Consider the following 26,089-nt stretch of genomic DNA (forward strand, 5'->3'; position numbering starts at 1 on the left):
GCCATGCTTGCAATGCTGAGAGTCAGTGTGAAGCTCAGGTTCATACCAGTCAAGTGAAATAATAACATGCTGTAACGTTTTGAAATGCACACGATTAAATGCTGGTCTTTAAAACACTAGAACGCTTCTCTTTATGAAAGAGAGAATTATATAAACACACTTTTTGCTGAGACACACAAAACACTACCACATTTAAAGCTTTGAATAAAAGGATGTTTTTAAGCGTAAGTGACGTCTGGGTGGAAGCTGTTTGCCTGAAGTCTAGATTAGACTTGGGTTATTAAGTTTGCAACGAAAAATAGCTCATAGCACAGAATTAAAAATAAAACATGCAAGTGGCATCTGTCTCTGTTTAGAGCCTATGGTGTGAACCCATGCCAGTCAGTGTATTAGTGAAGATGGAAGTGAAAATAGTATTACTCTCAGTGAATGGCCAAACAAGGTTGTAGGTTTATTAAGAAACAGGTTCAGCTGGCAATTCAGTATATATCAGATTTTCACGCGGGATGTGAAATTTTCTGGAGGGAAGTGGGTCAGGTGAAGTAGTTGCAGTCATGTGCCTGAACCTACCAGAGTCAGGTTTCATTAATAATTTTTTTAATTTGTCCAGATAATTTGACAGATTTAAGACATTACTAACGACTGATTGTGCACAAGAAAGCCTATATTAAAACGCTTTGTAGGGAAAAAAAAACACCTAAATTTTTGACTATGACCTGATTGCTTTGTCATTATAATCCTTGAGTTTGCTTGTAGATCTTTCCCAGGTATTTCCTGTGTCTGCAGGTTGTTGTGTTAAAGCATTGTCTGCCATAGTCTGCCCCCAAGTGTTGCAACTACACTACAACTGGCTAAATCACTGACTTGGGCATTCAAGCTCTGCCCATAAAAAAAACAAACAAAACTTTAAAGTAAGAAACTATAACAACGAATGTCATCACATTATAGTCTGTGTCAGTATGTTTAACGGATTTAAAATAGTTGTGGCCTCATGTCATCAGTGTCGGGCACTTAATATTGGATTTCCGAGCGCACTTGAATGCAGCATTTCTTTCTATTTTATTTTTAAAACATTTTTAAAACATATATAAATAATTTTTTATACTACAGCAACGCCAGGACCGCTGTCAATTATTATATGAATAATGTCACATCGGGACGACCTTTGTCTTCTATTATTTACACTGACGCGCGTTCACGTGTGCTGGATGCTCGTTCACTTGTCGCCCATCTGACTGTCACAGCTTTGCGTGAAAAACTTCAGCAGCACTTTGTGTTTGGAAAACCGGCTTAAAAACGGACATATCGCGCTGACAAGTAAGACAAGGTAACGCTATTTCTTCTTCAGACTAACTCTACAGCAGACCTCTGTGCGCTTTCGTTTTGTTCTTTTATTCACTTTTATTAAGGAAGTAGGTTTAGTGAGACGTAGCCTGAACTAATGTCCTGCAAACCGTTAAGTGCAAATGTTACCAAAGTCACATGTATGGACATCGACAGACTCAGATAACCTCAATAAAGTTAAAACAATACGGTTTAGTTGGGAGAACATTAGATTCAACTTTTCTATCTTAATGTGCACCTGTTCAGTATTAACAATAATATGTCCAATGTTCCTATAACATATATCTATACAGAACAGTTTCTACAGAACATTTGATAATATAATGATCTTAAATTTCATGTTTTTTATGAAATAGTTTCTTAGGTGTTTAAGTGTTGTTTCACAAAATGAGGGTGTGTTTCATTATGGGGAAATGAAGTTTCATGTTGAAAATAGCTTAACTTCCTTTTTGGGACTTCAGCAGAAGGTGCTCAGAGCCTGTGGTCACCCGTTACTTTTTTCAGCCATAATAAAGAGATAGTCTATGCATACACATATGACAGTTTTGAATATGTGCAGGTCTGAACACATTAATAGGCCTTTAATCACTCTTAAATGCTGTCTTGAATGTAGCCGTCCTGAGTGGCTTACGGTTGTTCCATTTTCCCCCAGATGTGGAAGTCAGTCGTGGGCCACAATGTGAGCGTGAAGGTGGCTGCAGAGGGGGACGACTGGGAGACAGACCCTGACTTTGAGGTACTGCAGAGGAAACGTTTTTTAAAAATCCCTTTTGGATTTCGTGTGTCATTTTAAGTCTGTACTTTGTGTTTCAGAACGACGTATCAGAGCAGGAGCAGCGGTGGGGAGCCAAGACCATCGAGGGCTCAGGCCGTAAAGAACACATCAGGTGAAGAGATGCAGAACCTGCTTCTGGAAATAAATGATTGTTTAGACGGTGGAAAGAAATGCAGGTCAGAGTGGGTGCTGTGCAGCAACAGGAAGAGGAAGTGAGAGCAGAGCACAGGCTGTCAGGCAGCTAGTGTCTCCAAATATGGAAGATATATGATGATGACACTTTGACAGTGAGATTTAAACCACTGCTGACGTGGTGAGACCAGAAAGTCAGGCAGTAGTGTTAAATGTAGGAATAAGACATTGTTCCCTAATTTTGCTTCTTTTTCTTTTGAATCAAATTGAATGAAAACTGTATGAATGTCTGAATAAGAGAGGACAAATATCACTATCAGCATGTGTACTGGTTTGCAACTTTACTGTGGTATCAGTGTGTTTGACCCCTGTGTGACCTGCCAGTGTTGCAGAGCTCAGAAGCAAGGTGGCCGTGGAGCATGAGCAGGTGAAGCAGAAAGAGCACACTCCCAAAGCATCCTACGGATATGGAGGGAAGTTTGGGGTGGAGAAGGACCGAATGGACAAGGTTCATAATCTGTACTTACTGATAATTGCTATTTTATACTTTATTCTGCAAACACTACTTATATAAAAAGTATGCTGCAGGCTGAATTTGTTCTCTTCTGTCCAGGTGGCTATGGGTCATGACTATGTGGCACAGGTCGAGCAGCACTCTTCCCAGAAGGATGCGGCACAAGGGTTTGGCGGGAAATTTGGAGTTCAGAAAGACCGTGTGGATAAGGTTAGAGGAGGAGGCCTTTTCTCAATGTGGACCAAAACTATTGAACAACCTGCCCATGAATATCTGACATGAAATGTCTGTAAATTCCTTTAAAAACATCTTAAAATCTATTATTCTACCCTCTTCTGTTGAATTTTAAGTTTTAAGTATTTTGAGCTGCATTTTATGTGTGAAAGGTGCCACAGAGATTAAGCTTATTGCTAACAATCATCGTTATTAAGTGCAGTCTCTTTGTTATCCGTGCAGTCTGCCATGGGCTTTGAATACAAAGGGGACGTGCAGCAACATGCGTCTCAAAAGGGTAGGTCATCTGTCCACCTTATAATATACAATAACCTCCTTTTAGAAGATGCTTCTCAATAGAAGGTAGAATGTCTTATTCAGGTCCTTTGTGGTTGTAGATTACTCTAAGGGATTTGGAGGAAAGTACGGGGTGGAGAGGGAAAAAGTCGACAAGGCCGCTTTGGGATACGATTATAAAGGAGAAACCGAAAAGCATCAGTCACAGAAAGGTGAGTTTAAGTTGTAGCATTTGTCAGCTTTGACACCTTTTTACTTCACATCTAACAGACCTGTTCTGTACTCTTCATTTTCATCAGATTATTCAAAGGGATTTGGAGGGAAGTTTGGCGTTGAGAAGGAGAAAGTAGATAAAGCAGCCCTGGGCTATGATTATAAGGGTGAGACAGAGAAACATCAGTCACAAAAAGGTGAGACATCATCCACATATGTGTAATAATAAAATATCAGACGACTTAAAGTTCATCAGACTGAACAAGTTTATCTCTGTGTAGACTATTCAGCAGGTTTTGGTGGTCGCTATGGAGTACAGAAAGATCGCATGGATAAGGTCAGTATTAAGGCTGCAGCTACTCATTTTCATTAGTGATCAGTCTGCCAGGGTTAATTGGTTGTTTATTCTGTAAACTGCAGTTAAATAGAAAATTTCAAATAACAAATTTCCTACAGCCTTATTTACAATACAAAACACATTCATGTATATATATTTGTGTAAAACACCACCTTTCTTCATGTGGCTTAGCAGAGGTTTTGCTCCATTCCTTTTCATACTAGTGCGTAACCTTATGTGGCCCCGTGTAGGACCAAAAGAATTTTCTAAATGAGTACATCTTCCTCTAGAGTGCTGCTGGCTTCTCAGATATGGACTCCCCTACTTCTGCTTATGAAAAGACGCAACCATTGGAGGCCTGTATGTTCATTTTTTTCCCCATTAAATCCACAAGTGTTGAAATGCTTCTGTGTTCAAACAGGGCAGAGGTCTCTGCTAATGCTCTGTATTCATATGAATGTTTATTTGTTTTATGCAGCAAGTGCAGGTGCAGGAAAACTGAAGGCACGTTTTGAGACCATGGCCAAGGCTTCAGATGAAGAAAATAGGAAGAGGGTAGAAGAAGAAAGAGCGAGGAGACAGGCCAGAGAGAAGAGAGAGCGAGAGGAGGCCAAACGCAGACAGGAGGTAAAAACATGCACTGTAAATAAAGAGGGAAAAGTAACTAATGGTTAATATGCATATCAATGATTTTTGTGTTTTGTTGTTTCCTATAGGAACAGAGCAGCAGAGAGGAAGAAAGTTGTCCACCACCTGTTCCAGATGTGGCTCCAGTGCACAACATGCCACCTCCAGAAATACACCAGCAGGTTCCAGAGAGACAAGAAACACCTGAACCAGAGCCAGAGCCAGAGCTAGAGGTGAGACCCTCTGATTCAGTCACACATCAGTTGTAGCAAATAATAGATGAATTTTATTCGTGTTTAAAGGATAATGTTGATAATACACTGTATTTATGTTACTGTTATCAAATGTCATGAAAAGACCAAAACGAGCAACGTGTTATTCCACCTCTCAGTACTTTGACTTCACTGACTTGCGTGTCACACTCAGCTCCAAGCCATTTGGTTCTAACTGAAGACAAAAACTTGAAGGTTTGGTCATCTCCAGGATTTGAGATCGTGAAATCAAAGATTTTCTGGTATTTCCAGGATGAACCGGAGTATGACGAGCCCCCGGCCTTGCCTCCACGCACAGAAGACTTCCTTGAACTGGATGCCCCACCACCCCTACCTCAAAGGTCACCCGAGGTGGACGAGGATGAAGGAGAGTACGAGGACCTTGCTGAACCACCTCCTCTTCCTCCACAGACAGGTCTGCGTCAGAGACAGCTGCAGTTAAACGTCTGCGTTTTCACATGAGATGCTCGTTAATCTCAGTGTTTTCTTTTACAGCTGTGGACAACGACTATGAAGACCTGATGTGTGGCCAGAAGGCAGTGGCCATTTACGACTATCAGGGAGGTATGACGCTTCTTGAAATCTTTATATTTTGACATTTAATAATCATCTCAACACTTGCAAGGACAAATCCTATGGTCTCTTCTGCACAGAGGCGGATGATGAGATTTCCTTCAACCCAGATGATGTGATCACCAACATAGAGATGATAGATGAAGGCTGGTGGAAGGGACAGTGTCACGGACGCATCGGTCTGTTCCCGGCTGCTTACGTTCAGCTGATGGAGTGAGCGACATGCTCAGGCAGTGGGGTTTTTTTTGTTTTTGCACAAGCTTCCCTTAAACAATCTCAGGTTTCTTTGGTTGTTCAACAGAAGGAATTTAGCACTGTATTTATACATTTGTAAAACACAACAAACTTGCTGTGACTTCTGATCAGCTGGTTTCAATCCTTTTACTGTAGTTGTAGTTTGACCACAAATCTATGTTAACGGCAAGGAGTTACATTTTGTATCTGCAATAAACCGATAGGAGAAAATATAATATTCCACAGGCAGGCTTCTTTGTGTTGTTTGTATGGTAACATCTTTTATTACTGTTCATTTCTCATCAATGTCAACTTACAGTAACTTTAGGGCAGTTATCATTTATCAGCTTTCATTTGTATTTAATCATGATCATATGTGACTTGAAGCACCGTGTGGTTAAAAACTGGAAAAAAAAAAAAAAAAGTCATACTTCATCTTAAACACAGTTGATTCAATAATGATTTTGTGTACACCTTCTATATCATGGTATATGCATTAAAATGGGGGACATGCAACAAATGGCCTCAGTCTTGCTTGACCCAGAGTCTGAGGCTGCCTCTGTAATATTGATTTTGATCTCCCAGTCTTAGACAAAACTACAAAGACAAATAACTACAGTGAGCAACGCAGATTTAATTATTACAGATTAGTACAGAATGTTTGACAATCACATGCATTGCATAAAGACAAGCAAAAGACAGACATATTTTGCACAAGTCTTATTTTCTTAAAACTTGTGTCTAAACTTGTCCATTTGTCATTAAGATGGCCATGAATATAATTATATAATTATAACCATGAATGTTGTAATGTGCTGAGCTGAATGAGATCCAATAGCAGAAAATGACAGTTGTCATGTATAAATCAATACATGAACTGATCCTGTGTTTCTGCATCAAAAGTCTTTAAAGCAAGGCAAAGGTCTTTAGGTCTGCTCTGGTTCACCAGGCGATGCCCTTCTTCTTCTTGCCTTGGCCGTTTTTCTTTGCCATCCGTTTGCCTTTCAGTTTCTTGGCCTGCCGCTGGCTCATCCACACAGGGTACTGTCCATTTTCATCCAACTGTGTTTTCTTATTCCGCTTGCCATCCATATCCATCTTTCCATCTATAACACAAAAGGCAAAGACTGGCTAAATAAGAGGGGTTGAAAAATCACCTTTTACTAAAGAATCTTCAAAGAGCCATGACTTTAAAGCTGTGTGGATCATGTTGTGCTCACGCAGTCACTCACCGTCACCTTCTGTCTCTGTCATTTCAACATCGGCCTGCTTCTTAATCTTATCAGCTGGCACCACAGTGGCGATGTCCTGCACGTCAGTCATGACCGCTTCTCCTTTCTTATCCAGATTCAGAGCTTGTTTCAGGCGAGCCAGCTCCTTGGGAGCATTTTTCTTCCTCTTCTCTGCGCGCATCTTCCGCTTCCATTTGCTCCGCAGGCTTTTTGCCATTTTAAGGATGTTCTGAGAGAAGCAATAACATGTCATAGCATTAGACAGAACTTTTTACCGACAGTTATGTTAATGATAAATGGATTATGATAACTGGAGCTCTCTAGGGCCCTTGCCCTGTTATTGTTTAACGTAGTTTAACATGAACATAAAACAGTTTAATGTTAAAGACATGACCAAACATAACATAGCTACAGCCACAACAAGCTTCAGTTTTACAGTTAAATTATACCGCAGCAAGCAAAGCTTGCTAGCTAGTTAGCTATGCTACTGTGGAACATTTCGCTACAAAACACATACAGCTAACGTTAGCTAATTCGACGTGCTAAACTGTGTTAGCCCTATTCCACAATGTAAATATTAAGTGTCACTTACGTTGCGAACGCGTAGCTTAATTTAGGTTTTTAAATTTACTCTCCCACTGCGGCGCACACGTGTTTACAGGATGAGGGAAAAAAAACGCAATGACGTGACTTGAAAGAAGCTGCAACGTGATTGGCCACTTCAGTCAATTTGAAGACAGCGACGTCTGATTGGCTAAGAGTCTCAACCCAGGAAGTTAGAGGGACAGTGGCTTGTAAACAAAACGTAAAGAAGAATGTAATGTACAAATGAACCCAACTCACGGGTTCATTTAGCTCCCAGCTATACACGGAGCTGCTAAACGTGAAGCAGCATCTCTTTGAGTTAGAAATAGTTAGCTGTGTCAGTAGTTTTTCTCTTACATTTGTCTTGACCAGCTGTTTAGTATCTCCGTCTGTAGCGCTCCTTTCTTTTCTGCTTTCACAGAGATGTTCAACATGTTGGACGCGGCTGCAGAGCAAATGATGGTCCACAGAGATTTCCAGGCAGCCTTTGACACATGCGACAGAGGTCTGCAGAGTCTCGCCAGCATGGAGTCAGAGGACAACAGGTGAAAGTCTGCAGCTCGCACTTCGGATGCTCCCTGCAGCCTGGGTGTCAGTGTAACTGTGAGTTCCTGTGTTTTTGTCTCCTCAGGTGCGCAGAGTTAAAAGCTGGTTTCTGCATCCTAGGGATTCAAGCCCTGGCTGAGCTGAACCAGTGGCACGGTGTCCTCTCCTGGGTCCTTCAGCAGTACGAGCATCAGGAGACAATACCAGCAAAAATAATGCAGATGTGGTGAGTGGAGCTCAAACGCCGAGTCCATTAATCCATCAGTTCAGCAGAGAATTATTTAACAACAAATTTGGGTACCTAATTAACTGTCCAAGTTTTCACTTTTCTTTTTTATCAGCAGTCCAAAATCCGAGCAAGAAAAGCAGATCAAACTTTCACATTTGAAGATTATTTGGCAATTTTGTTTTAAAATGACTGAAACTATTAACAATTAACAAAAAGTTGCCAGTTAATTTTCTGCTCTAAAATACAAATTTAATTTACTCTCTCTGTCATATCTGCAGCATACTCCTTTACTCTAAGGTGGGTGAGCCTGCTGTGGTGCAGGAGGCAGCCAGAGTTTGGCTACACTGCCTGGCCAACAGCAGAGTAATGGGGTTTGGGACAGTCGCAGAGCTGTACTTGTTGCACATCCTCGTGGCTCTCGGACACACAGAGGAGGCTCGGGAGTTGATCGTTGGCGAGGTTGGAAACAGTGCGTTCACGGAAGACCAGAGACAGACAGCGCTGGATGTTGTAGTAGAGAAAGAGCAACAGAATCAAGAACCACCTTTAAATCCTGGTTGCAGCCCAAACTCTGAGATCACTACACATTCTGTCCCAACTAAAGGTCACAAATTTCACTTCAGCTCCTGATTAGATGCATTTTCCTAATAATATAAGTACAAATAATGAATGTAGACACTCTGTCTCAATGTATTTGTGTTCTATAGGTGCTGTAATCCACAAACTTCAAACCATGCTCAGTTTTTTATACAGAAAACTGTTGATGGCCGGCTCTGGCTCATTCCCTCTCAGGAGAATCTTTCTGGCTGCTGTCCTTCTCTACATGCTCTTTCTTCGATTGGATCCAGGTTGGATAAGATGTTCTTTGTATCTCAGTTCCATCACCAGGTTTGCTGAAGTAAGAAACATTTGATTAGCAATAAATTGGTGCATTTCTTCCTGTTTTTTTCCCGCAGCTCTCCCGTCTTCATTCATGTGGATTTCCAAACTTCTTCAACTACTCAAACAGATGTGGAGTGCCATGTTTGCTCCATACTCTCAGGCTCTCACACAGAACGGAGGATTGTAAAAGACTGAAAACCCCCTTTTCAGGTCATCATACCTATGAAAACAAACCAGAACATTCCCAGCAGTATTTGCTGTTTTTTGAGTTAGAAACCACAGACTTTTGATGCCGTCAAGATGCTCCACAGACTGAGAGGCTGATTTTGTGCCTGTTTTTTCAGTCTTTACAGTTCATATCACTCATCTCAGGTCCTCACTAACACATCCTTAAGGTTGCAGGACCAGATTTTTCCATGTAAGGCAACACCCACGTTACCATAATAATAACTTAATAATAACCAGGAAAATGATTCACTGAGATTTTACCGGAGTGTCTTGGACAAGATAGCAACCACACCTACATCACATGATAATGAAATAGCAAAGGGTCAACACAGATGTGATATGATGGTTAATGCATAGATAAAATAATGGCAGGCAATATACCATTAAAAGGATAATAAATATAATGAAATAATAAATATATGAAAATTCCAGTTTAATTTTGTGTTTTACAGCTTTTAGACTTACAGGGTTTAAAGACTGGGAGATACACTGAAATGTATTTATTAAACTAGGTTATTGTGCAAGGCATTTATACCAGAAGTGGAGATCTACATATGTATTATCTGTATTTCTTTTTCAGCCATACACATATAAGATACTACACAGGTATTACAATACTTTTTTTTCAGTATACAGCTTTAACTGCATTTTAACGACAGTTGAATCGACGAACTTGAATTTGGTAAGTTTTGATTCTCGATTCAGTTTCGCTGGTTGATTTATTCATGTTCTGCGCATGGCAACTTTTAAGTTTCGATTTCAGCAAAGCGGAGCGACGCTGCGAGCAGGAAGCTTTGAAACGAAAGCGACGCTGTCCAGCTGTTTATGTGATATTTACTCCGAAAGGAGAGAGGAGCGCTTCACTCCAACAGACTAACTCTGCAAAACACACGACACGTTTGACTCCTTGTTCTCTCGCCGAACTTCAGGCCGTTAAAGACGCAGTAAGAAGTGAAGTGTGTCCTGATGTCTTCACGGTTTTCTGGGCTGTTTTTCATGTTAGGTCTGAGGGACTTTTACCACGGTAAGAAGACCAGTCAGTCTGTCCGATGATGTTTTTTGATGTTAAATATGATTTAAATGTTACCAGAAATATATAACCGCATATGCACTGTGATATACTTGCCCCACGCTGCACTGTATATTACTTTATTGAAGTTCAAAAGTTGTCTTTAACACTGTGTTGGAAAGGTGACAGTTCAGTTTCAATTTTATTTTCACACATTCAAAGCCCTGCTGGCATTCTGGGTCTCTATGTGGGCACCTGGTGACGGTTGGACCCAGCCATGGATAACATGCTCGGTTCAAGGTATCACAGATGGATGATAAATAATGTTATTTAACCTTTTCAATGGTCTGTTCCAGGAATGAGAGGCCTCCCCAACTACCATCTGTCCTGCTGTGTGAACACTTTACTGCAGACCCTCTCTGCTACCTGGGAAGTGGCAGACCTGCTAGAAAAGTAAGACAATTAAGTTGCATATTCACTTTGCCATATAAGGAAATAATACCTTAACAACAAAGTGGTAAACAATGTTTTTAATGTGTAAAACAAATGCATATAGTATGCTACCTCCCACATTTAGGTTTGGAGAATGAAATAAAACTTTGGCCTCATGAAACCAATGAAACCATGTTGAAGATTTAAAAAATGCACAGGTGTGAATCTGGAATCTTTTCTCAGGTGATAAAAAGAAATACTGATTATTGATGGTTTATAAATTGCACAAGGTGGGAAGCAGCTGGTGTGAGAGCAGAGAGTCACAATGTCCCTCTGCAGTTAAAGAAAGTTCTTGCAGCCATGAGGAGCGACCATCCTCAGCATGTTCCCCACCGAGACTTCCTCCACTGTCTGGACAGAAACTCCGTTCGACGTAAGAACCACAGACGTCCAGAGTCAGTGTCTTACACAGATGTGGTTTATTTCGCAACTTGTGACACTGAGAATATTGTTTTGCAGTGAATATACAGCATGATGCTGATGAGGTGTTCCTCTCCATCCTGAACTTCATCCAACAGCAGATGGATGACAAAGCACTGGTTCGTCTATGATCATTAGTATTCTTTATTTTTCACCCGTAAGAGCATCATCTGTATTTGCTTGTCCTTGTTTTCTCTGCCAGGCTGTTGAAATCCAGAATCTGTACAAGATTTCTGTGGAGATGCACCTGCAGTGCTTACACTGCACCGCTGTCCAGACTCGGACCAGCTACCTGCTCAGCCTGCCTCTACATATAAAGGAGGATCACAACACTCTGGTGCAGTTTCTTTTTTTTGTGAATAGTTTTAAACAAAATTTTTTAGAGAGTTAGATGACAAGATTGATACCATTCCACACAAAAACTAAAGTGTGAAAACAAGATATAAGATGTATAGTTGTTTGAACTTTCCTGAATTTCAACTTACAGCTCTTTCTAACATGAACCGTTTCAGGAAGACTGCATATCCTCCTTCTTAGAGGATCAGGAGCTAAGGGGCATAAACTGCTGCTTTTGTACACAGTGTGAGGTCAAGACTCCATCTAAAAAGGTGAGGCTTGGTTTAAATGTTACCCAAAAATATGAACTATATAGTGATCAACTTAATCATTTAATTTCTCTTTCAGGGTCTCAAACTTCTCTCCTTGCCTCGTATCTTGTGCATACACCTGAAACGGTTTCGAAATAGCTGTGGTAACACCCGGAAACTTGATTGCAGTGTCACTTTTCCAGAATCCTTTGACTTCTCTGAGATTGCTAAAGAGGCATTCTCTGCAGACTTTTCCCAGGTACTTGCATTTTCTGTCTATTATTATAGTATTTTTTTTTTTGTCATGTAAAAGTCTGTTTGTTCTTCCAGACGGAGTGCAAGTACACTTTGTATGCAGTGGTAGTGCATGCTGGTAATGCAGTGTGTGGGCACTATACTGCCTACGTTCGTCACAGGGTGAACCAGACCTGGTACTATGCAGATGATAGCCACATACAGCAGGCTAGTCCCACTGTTACTTACTTACTTACTTACTTCCGTTCACTTGTTTAAGGATTTTTGTATTACTCTAATTGTGTTTTATGCAAATCTTAGATTAATTCTGGCTTTTTAATCCAACACACAGGTGTCCTGGGAAGAAGTGCAGGGGACATATGGAAACCGTTACAGGTAAATTGCTCACCATCAATTTATATGTCTGCTCTGTCTTGTATAGAGTCCTCTGATCCCATCTACTGCACATCTAGGGAAATGTGCTTTTTCACTTTCTTGCTGTGGCATCAGTCATGTCATCCAACTCTCTGTAAGAAAGCAAATAAGTGTATTTCCCAAATTGATAAAACTATTCCTTTAATACAAAGAGTTATTCAGGCCTTAATTTCTTCTCACGTTAACAGCTCAATTTGTCTGTGTACAGTCTCCTATAAAATTGTCTCACCTTTAACCACTTTGTAAAACAGAGGACATGAAGAAAAAAAGAGAAACAAAAACATGTGACTCTCATTTATTCCTGCTTAAACCGGCCTCCAGCTGCTTCTCAGAGTTAAATTTAAGTTTTTTATTAATAACATTTAAAGCCTTAAATGCTTGATTTCCTCTGACATCATGGAGATTTTATCCTCCTGCTTATGGAAACAGCCTTAGATCTTAAGACAAAGCCTCATTGTCTGGTACCCGGTGAAGATTAAAGACTAAAGGTGACCGTGTTTTTGTGATGAGGACTGTCAAACCTTTGAACTTTTAAGCAGAGGAAATCCATCCTGTCTGTCTATTTGTCTTGACTTCCAACAACAAACATCTTTTCGCCTAACTCCTGGCAGCTACGTTTTCACTTTTTATTCCTGTTTATTGTTCTGAAATGCTTTTTCAGTATGTTCCTTTTTTGCCTGTTGTAACTCAGTGGGGCATAACTTTGTTCAGTACATTTCTGTCTTATTTTCACAGAGACACGGCGTACATGTTAATGTACAGAAGAGGTTCAAAGGAGGAGGGACAGCAACCTGAATTATCTGGCTGAGCATGTGGATGTGGGTGAATTGTTCTGAGGACAAGGTGCAATACAGAATCAACTTGGGAACCATAGGAATCTAAGGAATTTCAACACTTATTTGCTTGAAATATTTTAATATGATTTTAGATTTTATTACACATGTTGAATGATTTTGTATTTATTGTATTTTTCTACCCTCTTAGAGGTCATAGAGAAATGTGTATTTTACACCGGCACAGTAATTTCTGCCCAACAACAGTAGGTGGCGTGCAAGACTCAAAACACTGAAGGGTTTTAAAGTCTGAGACCACACACAATGTGAACAAGCCCAAAGATCCTGGGGGGTTGGTTTGAAGAGAATGCTTAGCTTAGATGTTCGCTGTTTTGGGGGAAATACCTGCGATAGGACTCAGTGCTCATTTTCCTGACACTGCTGCATAATATATGAATCACTGATGAAGAACAATGAAGTCATTTTTTTCTGATTTGGGCTGCCAAAAACAGAAAAAAAAACTCTTTGATCTTCTCACTCTGATTTTATATTTTGTGTTTTCTCACTACCTGCAAGCTTTTTACCTGTTATTACAAAACTGATTTAGAATGAGACCTTTTGTGTTTTTGTGTTTTTGTTCATGCAACAACACCAGAACATCTCCCACCACCTGAGCTCAGAATGTATGCACGCGTGTTCTGTATATGTTTGTTTTTAGAATGCTTTGAGGACACCATCTTACAATGGAAGGCGGTTAGGTGTTGCAGTCGCAGCCTCAGTGCCTGAGTTCTCGGTATAGTTTGTCAGCAGAGCCTCTGCAGTTCCCACTCGCTTGGCCAAGAGCCGGGGGACCGTGTGAAATGGTGCCTATGTGCTGCAGAGCTCTGACAGAATGGAACATGCCTGCACAGTGCCACAGGCTGCAGGCCTCATGCTTAGTCATCTCGCTGCCGTGTAGCACAGGCGCAGCTTTCTGTATAGGGGGTATGTTCCTCCCACGTTCAGACCAAAGGCCGGGGCCAGCTATGTGCATTATGTGTATAGACCCTTGTCAGTGTCACAGATACGGCTAGGTGTTTTACATTGTTTGTGACATGAGATTGCATCTTTCCCTCTGACTGGTGCAACTAAGAAGCTGGAAACAAGATGAACAAGAGACTAATTAATCACTCAGAGCAGTTATAGCGAATGCTTTTATATTAGTGCATCTAATGACAGAGTGGAATGTGAAAGGGGTGGCTCTTACACCCACAGAGAATTATGAACCATTCCACAGTTTTTAGAATCTTTCAGCTCATTGTTTTGGTTTTCTTGCCCTCAACTTCATTGTTTTGGTTCAGTCTTACTGTTCCTGTTTCTTTGTTTTTTTCCACAGCAGGTAGCTGCAGCATCAACCATTTCTCTCTGAAATCAGCAGAATAACTCACGTACGTGCCTCAGCATTGTTCTTAAGTACAGTAAATGTGTTTGGTTACCTTGGTGTTTGATATATACGTCCTCAGTAACCGGACTGATTGTCCTGATTGTGAACAGATAGGCCAGCTGACACTTTAGAGGGAACATTAGAATCTGAATAGAATATGATACCTGCATTTCCAGAGAACTGATTATTCTCATTGTAGGTTTTGATTACTAATTCATGTTGTACGACCATGTGTCAAGTAGATGTTAGACAAGCACCTGTCCAGCACCACCCTGACACTGACCACATCAGGCACAAACAACAGCAGATTGACATAGGCAGCACACCCCAAAGCCATATGTATGAAGTCTGACTGAACGTCTGGACGTCTTAGTTTCTTTTCAAGCACGTGTCACACATGCATGAGGTCTTTGTCTCTATTGTTTGAGGTTGAGCTCTGGCCCCTGGATATGGTTACATGGGCACTTTATGGCAGATCATAATCTCTGCAATCTAGTTTTACTTCTTTATCTTGGTCAGGTGTTAACCAGTCAGCTAGGGATACCTTCTGTTGTATTGTTTTAAAGTTCGCCAACAGTGATAGTGATTGACACAATAAACAAGAAACAGAAACAGATATCTGATGTAAACACAGCCCTAGTAGGCACACAGGCCATAGCAGCAGGGATGATATTCCTCCAGCTTTGCAGTGCGGCAACACTTAAACTGTTTTCTTTGGAGAATATTTCAAGGTTCATTAATGCTTTTTAGTCATTGTTGATGTGTGTTTACCAGTTACTAGGTGAGCACACCACTGTGATGCGTCGAGGAGAAAATGGAATTTGGCTATTTGAGAACCACTCTTAAATTTTCCCTTTTTTGTGTGGAGGATTTCACAGGCTTAGATAAATGCCTGTGCCTGACTTTTTTTTTTTTTTTTTCAAATGCAGCACACAGCAAAACAGTTATTCCAGCCCTTCAAAGAGTCTTTTTGATGATCAATATTAATAATGTCCTTCCATGTCACTCGCCAAAGAATAACCCTCATGCTGTTCATACAAGGGCAGAGAGCAGTAAGGAAGCAGTGAAGCTGAACTGTGAACTAGCTGGCAAACTGTGTTAAAGATACAAAGGTTGTAATCATGGATGTATTATTATTTTATGCCTTTTTAGTGATGGTAGCAGTTTGGCTCTATGGCAGTTTCAGTCTGTTGGTTGTTACACCACTTTGGTCCAGACTGAAATATTTCAGCAGCTATTGGATGGATTGCCTTGAAGTTTTGTATGTTCATGGTCTCCAGAAGATGAATCCTAATGACTCTGGTGATCCTCTGACTTTTCGTCTTGCACTGCTATAGTTTGGCATTTCTGACTTTTAGTGAAATATCTCAACCACTTTTGGATGGATTCCCATTGTATTTAAAACAGACATACAGACATTCAGCTGTCTGTTTCATTCAGAATTTACGGGTTTCATCTTCCAGTTTTACTTTTACAGCCATATAGAGGAACTAATGTGTGCACTGTCTCTATACAGTTCCCCTTTTTCTGCTCAGAACAAAGATTGTGAATGGTGGCTGGACTTGTCTGATAAACTTGCATATGAAATGACTGTGTTAGGCAAGATGTTTCTCCCGTAATGTCTCAACCAAGACTCTTTAACAAGTCCTGTCCTGATTGCCCCTTCATCTGCTCTAATCCCATATAACCTAATCTAACAGCAAAATCTCATGGATGCTTCGGGGGTGGCAGCCAGCTCACACAGCTATCCTTTGGTTACATAATGAGGTTTCAAATAGGAAATGATTCTCTTTTGCTCTCAGGCCTGGTGACCATGGTGAAGTCTGCTTTTGTAAATAGCAAACAAGAACTGAAGGCAAATGTCTGCTGCATGACTTAGATTTTCCTCTCATATAAAAAAAAATGGTGAATCAGATAAAGGAGCACAGACCTGAAAATGAATCTGCATATTTCTCTATAAAAAGAAAATCCTCCATAATTCAAATCACTGAAATCTAGAAGTAAACCCTGACTTTAGCCATCTGTGATGGCTTGTCTCTGATCTTCTTTGATTTGTGACCTGTCACCTCCAGTTTCAAAATGGCAGGTCTTGGCTCATATCTAGGTCATGGTTGTGAATTCTGGCAAGTATCTCTTAGCCTTAGGTGTTAACATGTACGTTGGTCTGTGAATATACTGCAGTGATTTCAGTGGAATTTGTAGTATGAGCGGCCGTGTTGAGGAAGAAGCCTTATCTTTCCCCAGTGAGTTCATAAAATTTCATATCGGGGGGGAGGTGGGGGGTCTGGTCAACACAAAGTTTCCCTCTCTCTTCACGTGTTCAGTTGTCCTCCATGAGATTCTTGGCAGCCTGAGTATAATAAATAGAACATCTGCTGAGTTTTCTAGGAAAAGGGATGTCGAACAGTCAAACTGCTATAAGTGAACAGCAAAGAAAAAGGGCAGCTCAGATTTGGTCTGGTTTGGTTTGGACCAGAACTGAGGTTGGGGTTGATTCGCTTTCCTTTTGGTCAACTCAAAATGGCAAGTGACACTGCTATTTAGCAGCTAATGATACGTATTAAATCTCAGTTATTTTTCAGGTTATTTATATTCACTATGAAGTGGACTTCCAGCTGAGAGGAGTTGGCAGTGAGTTGCAGATGTTCTCATAGGAGGCCCCTTGGTAATTGCGGTCATCACATGTAGTATCACCTCAGTGCGACCTGATGCTCCACCCTTGTCTCCATGGTTCTGTCGTTACCCTTCAGTTAGCGCCTTATCTCAGCTCCTTATCATCAGACGCAGGGTCCAGGGAAGATCAGCCGTCGTCTCAGAAGCCAGGCTGCTCAGGTTACAGGTGAAATGACCTTACTGACGGGCCCAGGTAACTGTCTGTCTGTCAGTTTGTTAGCATCCCGCCTCAAAGCGAGCTCCTGCTCTGACATGTACACCACCGTGTCTGTGCGCCTGCACACTGGTGGCCCCTCCGCTGGAGCTACCAGTATGAATGTCTTATTATTTATGATAGGATATGTTTTCACTTTGGTGATGCAGTGCTTTGCATAATAAACCCTCATCTTCACATGGCATCCCTCAACTTAAAATTCTCCTTTGTCGGTCTCTCAGTATACAGGAATGAGTGGAATTGCACCTTGAGGGTAACTGCTGCCTCACCATTCCAGCTCTCAGCTAGTGATAAGCTCACAGCAACCTGTTATGTGCTGCAGACACACATTTCAGCTGTGCTTGTGTATGCATGCCAATCAGTTGCTACATCAGCGCTCCAGTTAATGATTTGTACAGTATGAAAAAAAAAAAATTGTGACATCTCATACTGAAACTGGCCTACATGCAAAAAAACAAGATGTTTTTTTTCACTTCTCCTTGGTGCATTTTACCATGTTTAAGAGACCTGACCCAGGTTAGCTAGCTCTGTAATATGGGCTGGGCACCTTGAGAAGTGAGCTATCCATTGTCAAACCTCTTTGACCTGCTCTCTCCTTCAGCCTCTCCTATTTCCGCACAAAGACTCTCTAATGCCAGGTAGCTGGTGCTGGCATTCCTGTTGCATTCCACCATGGGGAAGTTGCTGGGATCAGGATGAAAAATGCCTGAAACAAAGGCCTACTCTCATTCACAGGGTTTAGGGTTCTGTGGGAAAGTCCAGGCTGGACAGAGGTTGGATGGCAGAGGAATGCGAAGCGGGGCATAGCTCACACAGTCTCTATGACACAGACCCAAAGACACATTGACAAGGTGGGGGTCTTCTTACAGAGAGGAGTCAGTCCCCATGAAAGAGGATGATAGGACTAACTTAAGTATATCCTTCATTTGTCAGTTTTACAGACAGTTGTCATCCATTCGGCAGACATGACGGGTAGAGCTTTGATTGGACGTCTGAGTGGAAGCTCGAGTCCATATCCCCTCAAACCATTAATTTATGTGATAGCGACAGTACAGAACAAAGCAATGATTCCCAACCTTTTGGGCTTTAATCAAACCTTTTGGGTCTAATTGTGACCCCTCACAATTAGGGAATCACTGCAATATAGGTCCACAGCTGAAGACGTGTATACATGGTCAGCGTCTTAAACCTCTGCACTTTCAGCTGAATATAAATGACAACTTTCCTTCGTTGATCATGAATTATTACACCAACAGTTTTTTCATTTGTAAAGGTATGAAGTCCATTCCTTCACTGCCTCATGCTGAGGTTAAGTGCCTGACCTCAGTTCACCCTCCCTCCCCTGAGCCATATCTGAACCACGGCTTGTGAAGATTTAGAGAGGAATTTACTGTCAAAGCTTTTCACTCTCCCACAACAAATACCAACAGATATTCTTGATAATGTATCTTCAGCTATGGGAAAGAGAAAGTCAGTGAGATGAGTGTAAGTTTCTTTTAAATGAAGGTTGAGACTTTTGTGGTATTTTAGCAGGACGAAATGATCAAAGACCACAGGTAATTATCTTTAACCTTGCTAGCGGCATCGTTCTGTGGATGGCAGTGTCAGTCTGTCCGTCCAACACTTTGGTCCAGACCGAAATATCTCAACAACTATTGGATGTATTTCCGTGAAATTTTGTAGGGATATTCATGGTGCCAAGAGGTCGAATCTGAATAACTTTGGTGATCTTCTGATTTTTCCTCTAGCACCAGGTTTACATGTGTGGCTTGGTTCATACAGCTATTGGATAGATCACCTTGAAATTTGGTGCACATTCATGTTCCCCCCTCATTATGGACTGTAATAACTTTTCATTTATTGCAATTCAGTTTGTCCAATACTTTAATTTATAACAAAATACCTCCAAAACTAAAGCTGCTACCATCAGCCTCTGTTTTATTGAACTTGAGAAAAAAATCTCTTTCTTTTTCTCTCATTTTCATATCACCCACACAGAGTAAAGCTACAGAGTATCTTTGTATACACACAGCAACAACACCGCTAACCCCAGTGTTTTGTATTTCACTAAAGACGTAACCACAGATCACAACAACCCTCAGATTAAACTAATCAAGTAAAGATCTGCTGTGAAAGAGAAATACTTCCTGAGTATTGTTAGTATGAATAGCATCAGTAAATAATTCTGCACTTTCCACATTTCACACATAACTTTCAGTTTGCTTTAACTGCAAACAATGTCTGTCTCTACGCACCAATGAATTCTGACAGTTACTGATACTGTTTTCCTCAATGGTTTTTGTACAGATACAGATTGATTTTATTTTTTTTACATGGAGATAAAATCACAGTTGAGCACACCTAAACAGTTAAAGCTGCCCTTTGTTTATACTCTGAGCTGTGGCCTGCTATCAACTCAGGCTTTATAGGATCTCCAGAGCCTATACGTAGAGAGTGGTTGGTGGGCGTTGGAGATGGAGTATGTGGGGAAATGAAAGGAGATCTGTAGCAGCCCACGGGCCCCTTCAGATTCTCTGATGTGGCTTCAAGACTTCCTAGGAAATGCAAGGCCTTCTAGGATAACACTGAAGTAGTCTGCTGAGTTTTGCAACCGCGCGTTTGAGTGTGAATGAGCGTATGGGCCTGCATCTTAGTGTATCTCTGTGTTTTTTCCGTCTTTCTCAGCATTATTGTTAAATTGTCTCCTTTGATATGTGAGGACGCGGTTGCTGACTGCAGCTTTTCAAGGGCTGAGGGAGTGTGACTGCAAACAAGGCACAACAACAGCTGCATATCATACAGGTGATTTTGCTTACGGGTGGGGCACGCTGATAACCACATTTAAGGTTCTGATTCTGAAAACTCGCTTAAGCCTCACATCTGTGAAATGTACGGGGCCTTAATACACGTTGGCATTCCTGCTGTTTTCTCATGGGCTGTTATCAGTCTTATTCAAACAAGGTGCTCTGGCTCAGGAGATAAACAGTGAGCTATTATCTTTATCTGCAGTCTGTTGTGCTCCTAACAGGCTGTGATGCATTAAAGACCACTTTAATGGATAATGAGTTAAGATGTAGAGAAGTTAAGATGGAGAAAAATATTAATGTTCACAGATATTCAATACCATTTTGATGTTTTTAAAAATTCTTTCTTGCTTTTTGCTAAGTGAATAAGGCTGCTGAGAGGCCCAGCCCCTCTCATCTGCAGCCTGTTATGGCGGAGCGGGAGGATGACATCATATTGGTCTCGGAGCGGCGGCTGGTAATTGGCCCGCTCTCCTCCTCCAGCGGCACGGGCCAAACAGAACACACAAGTGGAGCCAGGCAATGCAAGTCAGATGCACTGGGTTTTTCCAGAGTGGCTGGTGGGGCCTCAGTGCAGACTGAGAGCCAAGAGGCCTCGAAGAGGGGTGCACCGATCCAACTGTAAATGTCAGAAATGAATGAAGGGCCTCAGCTCAAAATGAAATCTGATATAATGCGCCCCAGGCCAGCCTGTTTGATCTGCTGCACAATCCACTGCTGTAGTCGTCTGGATAACTGCGCCTATTCTCCATGATATGACATTGCAAAAGCATTTTCATGTGGAAGTTTTGTGAGAGCCAACGTCAGTGAGCTCTCAGCCCACACAAAGTTCCATTACAGAGAGACCGAAGTGCTGCACCTCTGGGTTGCTGAGGAGTCACAGCCAGTGATTGTTTGTAATATTAAAATCAATGCGCGATTTCTCAGTTCTCAAGAAATTCACATGCCTTCGAAATGCGGATGCATTACTGATGACAGATGATGTAAAGCTCCACAAGGCATTATTCTAAAATTCCTAGCACATGTAACTAATGGCCAGAGGATGAAACATCTGGTATTTAGATTAAACCTCTGCAGGTTCAAATGTGTGCTTTGTAGACGAAAATCCCATCAGCAGGGCAATAACATACAAAAAACAGCTAATCCCATTAGATTTTTAAGCAGCTATTTGATGTGGCAACATGAGTAAACCTAATTGGTTGCAGTAGATCTGTGAATGAGACCTGGGTCTACCCTGTGGCCAGACTCACACACAGCATATGGGCCTGGCAGGGATGTTGGATACCTCTGTTCTAATAAAGCACAGTCTTTATCTTTTATAGAGGCTGCTCAGTCAAGCCACCATGTTTCATGCTATGTGGTTGTTGTACAAAAAAATCAGAGATGTGCTGATCATCTGATTACATAGATGGAGGAGTATATAAAACCTCTCTGTTATCTTCTAAAACGGCAGCTGTGAGAACACGTTTGGTTTGTAAACCCTGTGTGGGGAAACATGCGTTCCTGCTGTGTCAAAAGAGGGTGCAGTTCATAGCTTGTTGTCACGTGCCCGTCCTCCTGTCTGTTGGCCATTGTTGTTTCCCCTCGTCAGTGACAGATGAAAGTTGTGAACGGAAGGTCACACTGAGCTTGCAGGCATCAGAGTTTCTGTTAGAGCCGAGATGCAACTCTGCGTCTGTGGGTAAAAAAATGACTGACTGAGCAAAAACTGTCGGAGGAGCTTCACTGCTTTCACTGGAATGATTCTTTGAATGTTTTCACTCTCAGTGCTCTGTCAGGTACTGCAATGAGCTGTGAAGTCGTGCACTGCAATAACTCAGTGTAGGTGTGGTTACCATGGCGAAATAAATATAAAATTTGTTCTATGTTTAATAGATTTCTGGCAGCAATTTAGTATCTCGTGGCCTTAAAGATAAGATGCAGATTGCTGATGCATGCAACAACAGCCATGAGTCACTCTTCTATTCTTCGAAATTGAAGCCCCTTCGTCTGTTTTTATCTTAATGACACAAGTCGTGTTTAAAGTCACAGTAAGTGCATTTCCTTCCACATGTTTTTATGCACATTTTCAGTTTGCACATTACGAAACTTGAGTGGAAACACTGGAACTTTGAAAAAATAAGTTGAAAAAAAAAATTGCTCGGTTGAGGCAGAAAAAAAAAAAAAGTTTATCAGTAAAAGGCAAATGTGACAAAATGCAATGGAAACAGACTTAGAGAATTAACCATGATGCACTTGAGGAGATCTTATAGCTCAAAAGAATTAGAACCACCAACTGTTCATCTCAGTGAGCCAACTCCTAAGATTTGCATAACAGTAGTGGAAGGAAATACATTTATTTGCATTCTCAATTCCTGATTTTCTGAAAATGTGGTTAAGATTTGCACAATATTTGGATATAGCCTGATTATTGAAACAGCAGTTAGAGCGTCTTCAGCTTAAAGCAGCACTGCAAAACTGATTTCTGAAGCTATAGACACAAGTGTATTGTCGATAAGCCTCTCAGCCCTGGAGGGAACCTGTAGTTTTGTTGGTGTGAAACCATTTACTATGATAAGAATGCCTTTGCCTTTTCACTTCCTAACATAAGTCATCTGAGGACAAAAAGCCGATTTTGAATGGGCAGGTGTTTGTGTAAAGCTTGAACTTTAGAAGAAAAAGTTCCCATGGTGCCCATCTTTCATTTTGTGTTGCTGCTAATGCACATTTCCCAGTACATCCTCTCTGACTCTCAGCTGGTGAGCTAGCTGTCGAGGCAGAAACTGCACGGGAGGGAGGAAATGATTATAGCATAGGGGAATGTGTTATCGCTTTTCTCCCTCTTGTGCATACTCTCTCAAACAGTTGAATGTCATATATTTGTGTTTCTTATCTGTAAGATGAGAAAGAAGCACATTTCCCAACTTGGTCGAGAATGACACGTGTCCTCTGCATTTTTTAGATTTGAACGCTTCTGTGTGTCATGTCAAGATGATTAGTCCTGACTAGACATGTCTGCTGAAATATCAAATGTCATGTAGGCTGTTGGGTGACTGCACAGTGGAAAAGTCTATATCTTGTTCTCCATCCATCAAATGCTGCTCTCTTGAGGAAGCAGAACCAGCTGTTGTTGGCCATTGATACCTTTGTTGTTCCTCTCTGTTGAACCACTATAGTGTGCAGTCATAACCCTCAGCTGCTATATCTTCACCTGCCTGTTATTTCATGTTATATTCTGTCTGTCTGCCTCATTCTTTCTCTCACAGCAAAGTTGCACCTGAACCTGGCTGGTTCAGGTACACATGCTGGGCAGCACTATACCTGTAAGTGCTCGGGTGTATAGTGCAGTTACAGGTAAGTTGAGAAATGCTCAACCAAACTGTGCAACAAATATGTAAGTTAGATACCTAGAATACCTTGAATTCTGTTTGGACTTTGGATGTTTGGACTAGGAATCTAGAGTACACAGTAAAAACACAGGACAACACAGTAAAAAAAAAAGTCATTCTAATTCCGCTCTCTACTCCATTTGAATTTATAAGCTACGTTGATAAATTAATCTATAAATAAGAACATCTAAATATGTCATTTAAAGCCTTAGCTAGCCAGAGTGCCGCCACTGCAGTTTGGTTTTTACATGTCGTTTTTCTCATGATTTTTTTTCCCTAAAAATTACGCATTTCAGTGGCACAGAAGATTCAGGTCTTAACTCGCCTGTACACGTAATAGCCTTTGTAGTTTCTGTGTTTTGGCGTTGTAGGGTATTATAGATGATGTTACAGCAGGGCGTGATTTTCAGTGTAAGTTGTGATGTGGGAATTATGTCCACCATCGCTGTATTTGCATTAGCCACAGACTGAACTCAGGAAACCCTACAGAATGCAAACATATACAGTTCCCTTCACATCTGAGAGCACATATCAATTTGACAGCCGCAACTGCAAAGGGTGGAGAGAGCAGCCGCACCTTGGAAGCCCTGGCAACTTTTCATGTCTAGCAAACAGCCACATGTGTCAAACTTCTCCTCCCACGCAGCACATTTCACACATTCCTAAAGACTGTTTGCTTTTTTACCAGGTCAAGAGAATGAATCCAATGCTGCATTGTGTGTGTCTCACCGGCCTTAAGCTGCTTTTGGAGATCATTCTATAAGACTGTGTCATCTTGTGCAATTCGTTCTTTGCCCAGTCATCAGTTTTTCTGCAGTCCGATTGAAAGTCTTGCTTCTCCCAGTGAGTATTTATGTCTTCATGGGCTAACCATAAAGACTGCCTCCCTGTGCTTTCATTTCCTCAGTGACAGTGGGAATCCTGACCAAGGGCTTGAGCTCTGGCCATGGCTCCAACCATAACATATGCCTCACTACTTCCTGTTATCAGTGATTACATAAGGTTCGGAAACAAAGACATCCTAGGTTGTCAGGGAAGCAGCAAGCCCTCCCTCGATTTCCTTGAGAATGGAATAATAATGACAAGTTTTATAGTGACAGCGATGGGACTTTTTGCACAGTATCAGACTCAACTGAAAGCTGTTATTGTAGGGCTTTGAGTCAGGATGCTCATAGTGCCAATGCTAACAATTTGATGTTTAGGTATCATGTTTACTGTGTTCACCATCGAAGTTCAGTGTATTAGATTGGAAAATTTTCTAATTAGCACTGACACAAAGGACAGCTGAGGCCGATGAGAATGTCATTAGTTTTGCAGGTCATAGACTAGAATATTGGACAACTGACAATTTGACCAGCAAATTTTGTGCCAATCTATTAAGTAGATTTCAAGATAGTTGAATGAAGTGAATGCGTAAAAGATTTGACCTGCTGGTAGCGTTTGAGGAAAAGTCAGAAAATCACCAAAATCATTAGAATTCATCTTCTAGAGATGTTGAATATATGTATAATATTTTATTTACATTCATTCAACAGCTCTGACCAGAACATCTGCAGTATCAGTTACAGAAAGGTCTAATGTGATGTCTAGTGTGCCTATTTTTGTTTGCATACAGTATGTAGCCCACTACAATGAGTTGTGTTGTTGTTGTGAGAGTGCTGAGGATGCAAAGTGACATAGCTGGAACTTTAGCAGGATTCCCCAGGGACAAGGCCTCGGTCCTGGGAAGCAGTGGCCCAGGATCAACCAGACCATTTCAGCTTTAGGCTGCAGCAGCACTGTGAACCTCCTTCTTTCCCAGCGTGGGCTGGCCTGTGGCTGACATTTGAACAACTATCAGAATAAACCCTGTTCCTCCCAGATTTTCGGTGGGAAGAATTGATGAACTGATCTGTGTTGACTCCAGCAAAGAGGAAAAAGTTTTCTCCTAGGTTGTAACTATTATTAACAGGGCTGATAGACTCCTAAAGAAGGCAGTCCTTGTGGGAATGTTTATTTGGATCAAATGTCATATCCCCCGCAGTGTGAAATGATTTTGTGTATGTGTAGCATGTTGTATCATGATCAGTCTGATCCACCTCTCATAGCTCAGGGGGCTCTTAGCTCGATAACAAAGCCCTGGTATCTGGTTCTGCAAGCTTGTTATTTGATTAACACTAATCTCCGGGTTTTGATTTCAACTGGTTTTGTCTGGGGTGGAAGTACTTTTTGCTCTCTTTCAGCGTCTAAACTAAAGCTCAGCCTGTTAAACTGGATTTTGAGCTTTCTGAGCTGAGGAGGGCTGCACCCAAAGTGATGTGCAAAGGGCAAAACACATAGGAAAATGCAGATTAACAGTTTTACTATAAGAAATTACAAGAGAGAAATAACATTTATTAAAGAAATAGTTGGACATTTTGGGAAAAATATTTATTCCCCCGTTTC

The 26,089-nt window shown here is 41.2% G+C and overlaps 4 protein-coding genes across 4 annotated transcripts; 3 read left to right on the forward strand and 1 right to left on the reverse strand.

Annotated features, from left to right (window-relative positions):
• Positions 1–1,250: 1,250 nt before the first annotated feature.
• Positions 1,251–6,047, forward strand: hcls1 (hematopoietic cell-specific Lyn substrate 1). The gene is made up of 15 exons (XM_041030400.1): positions 1,251–1,327; positions 1,997–2,080; positions 2,158–2,231; positions 2,636–2,759; positions 2,865–2,975; positions 3,222–3,276; positions 3,377–3,487; positions 3,575–3,685; positions 3,770–3,825; positions 4,116–4,185; positions 4,304–4,452; positions 4,542–4,685; positions 4,977–5,139; positions 5,220–5,288; positions 5,378–6,047. The coding sequence occupies exons 2-15, from the start codon at positions 1,997–1,999 to the stop codon at positions 5,512–5,514; spliced, it is 1,458 nt and encodes a 485-aa protein (XP_040886334.1). The 5' UTR covers positions 1,251–1,327; the 3' UTR covers positions 5,515–6,047.
• A 98-nt stretch (positions 6,048–6,145) lies between these two features.
• llph (LLP homolog, long-term synaptic facilitation factor) lies at positions 6,146–7,446 on the reverse strand. Its single transcript, XM_041030401.1, has 3 exons — positions 7,356–7,446; positions 6,764–6,992; positions 6,146–6,637 (listed from the first exon to the last, which is right to left on the reverse strand). Exons 2-3 carry the CDS (start codon positions 6,978–6,980, stop codon positions 6,474–6,476), a joined length of 381 nt encoding a protein of 126 aa, XP_040886335.1. The 5' UTR covers positions 6,981–6,992; positions 7,356–7,446; the 3' UTR covers positions 6,146–6,473.
• Positions 7,447–7,538: 92 nt separating this feature from the next.
• On the forward strand, positions 7,539–9,657 carry pex26 (peroxisomal biogenesis factor 26). Its single transcript, XM_041030576.1, has 5 exons — positions 7,539–7,893; positions 7,980–8,120; positions 8,402–8,727; positions 8,831–8,971; positions 9,080–9,657. Exons 1-5 carry the CDS (start codon positions 7,772–7,774, stop codon positions 9,190–9,192), a joined length of 843 nt encoding a protein of 280 aa, XP_040886510.1. The 5' UTR covers positions 7,539–7,771; the 3' UTR covers positions 9,193–9,657.
• Positions 9,658–10,029: 372 nt separating this feature from the next.
• Positions 10,030–13,797, forward strand: usp18 (ubiquitin specific peptidase 18). Its single transcript, XM_041030575.1, has 10 exons — positions 10,030–10,257; positions 10,599–10,695; positions 10,965–11,107; positions 11,194–11,273; positions 11,357–11,491; positions 11,667–11,762; positions 11,839–12,000; positions 12,072–12,203; positions 12,328–12,371; positions 13,146–13,797. Exons 1-10 carry the CDS (start codon positions 10,200–10,202, stop codon positions 13,216–13,218), a joined length of 1,020 nt encoding a protein of 339 aa, XP_040886509.1. The 5' UTR covers positions 10,030–10,199; the 3' UTR covers positions 13,219–13,797.
• Positions 13,798–26,089: the final 12,292 nt, after the last annotated feature.

This window comes from Toxotes jaculatrix, chromosome 22 (genome assembly GCF_017976425.1).
Source record: "Toxotes jaculatrix isolate fToxJac2 chromosome 22, fToxJac2.pri, whole genome shotgun sequence".
NCBI classification, from domain to species: domain Eukaryota; kingdom Metazoa; phylum Chordata; class Actinopteri; family Toxotidae; genus Toxotes; species Toxotes jaculatrix.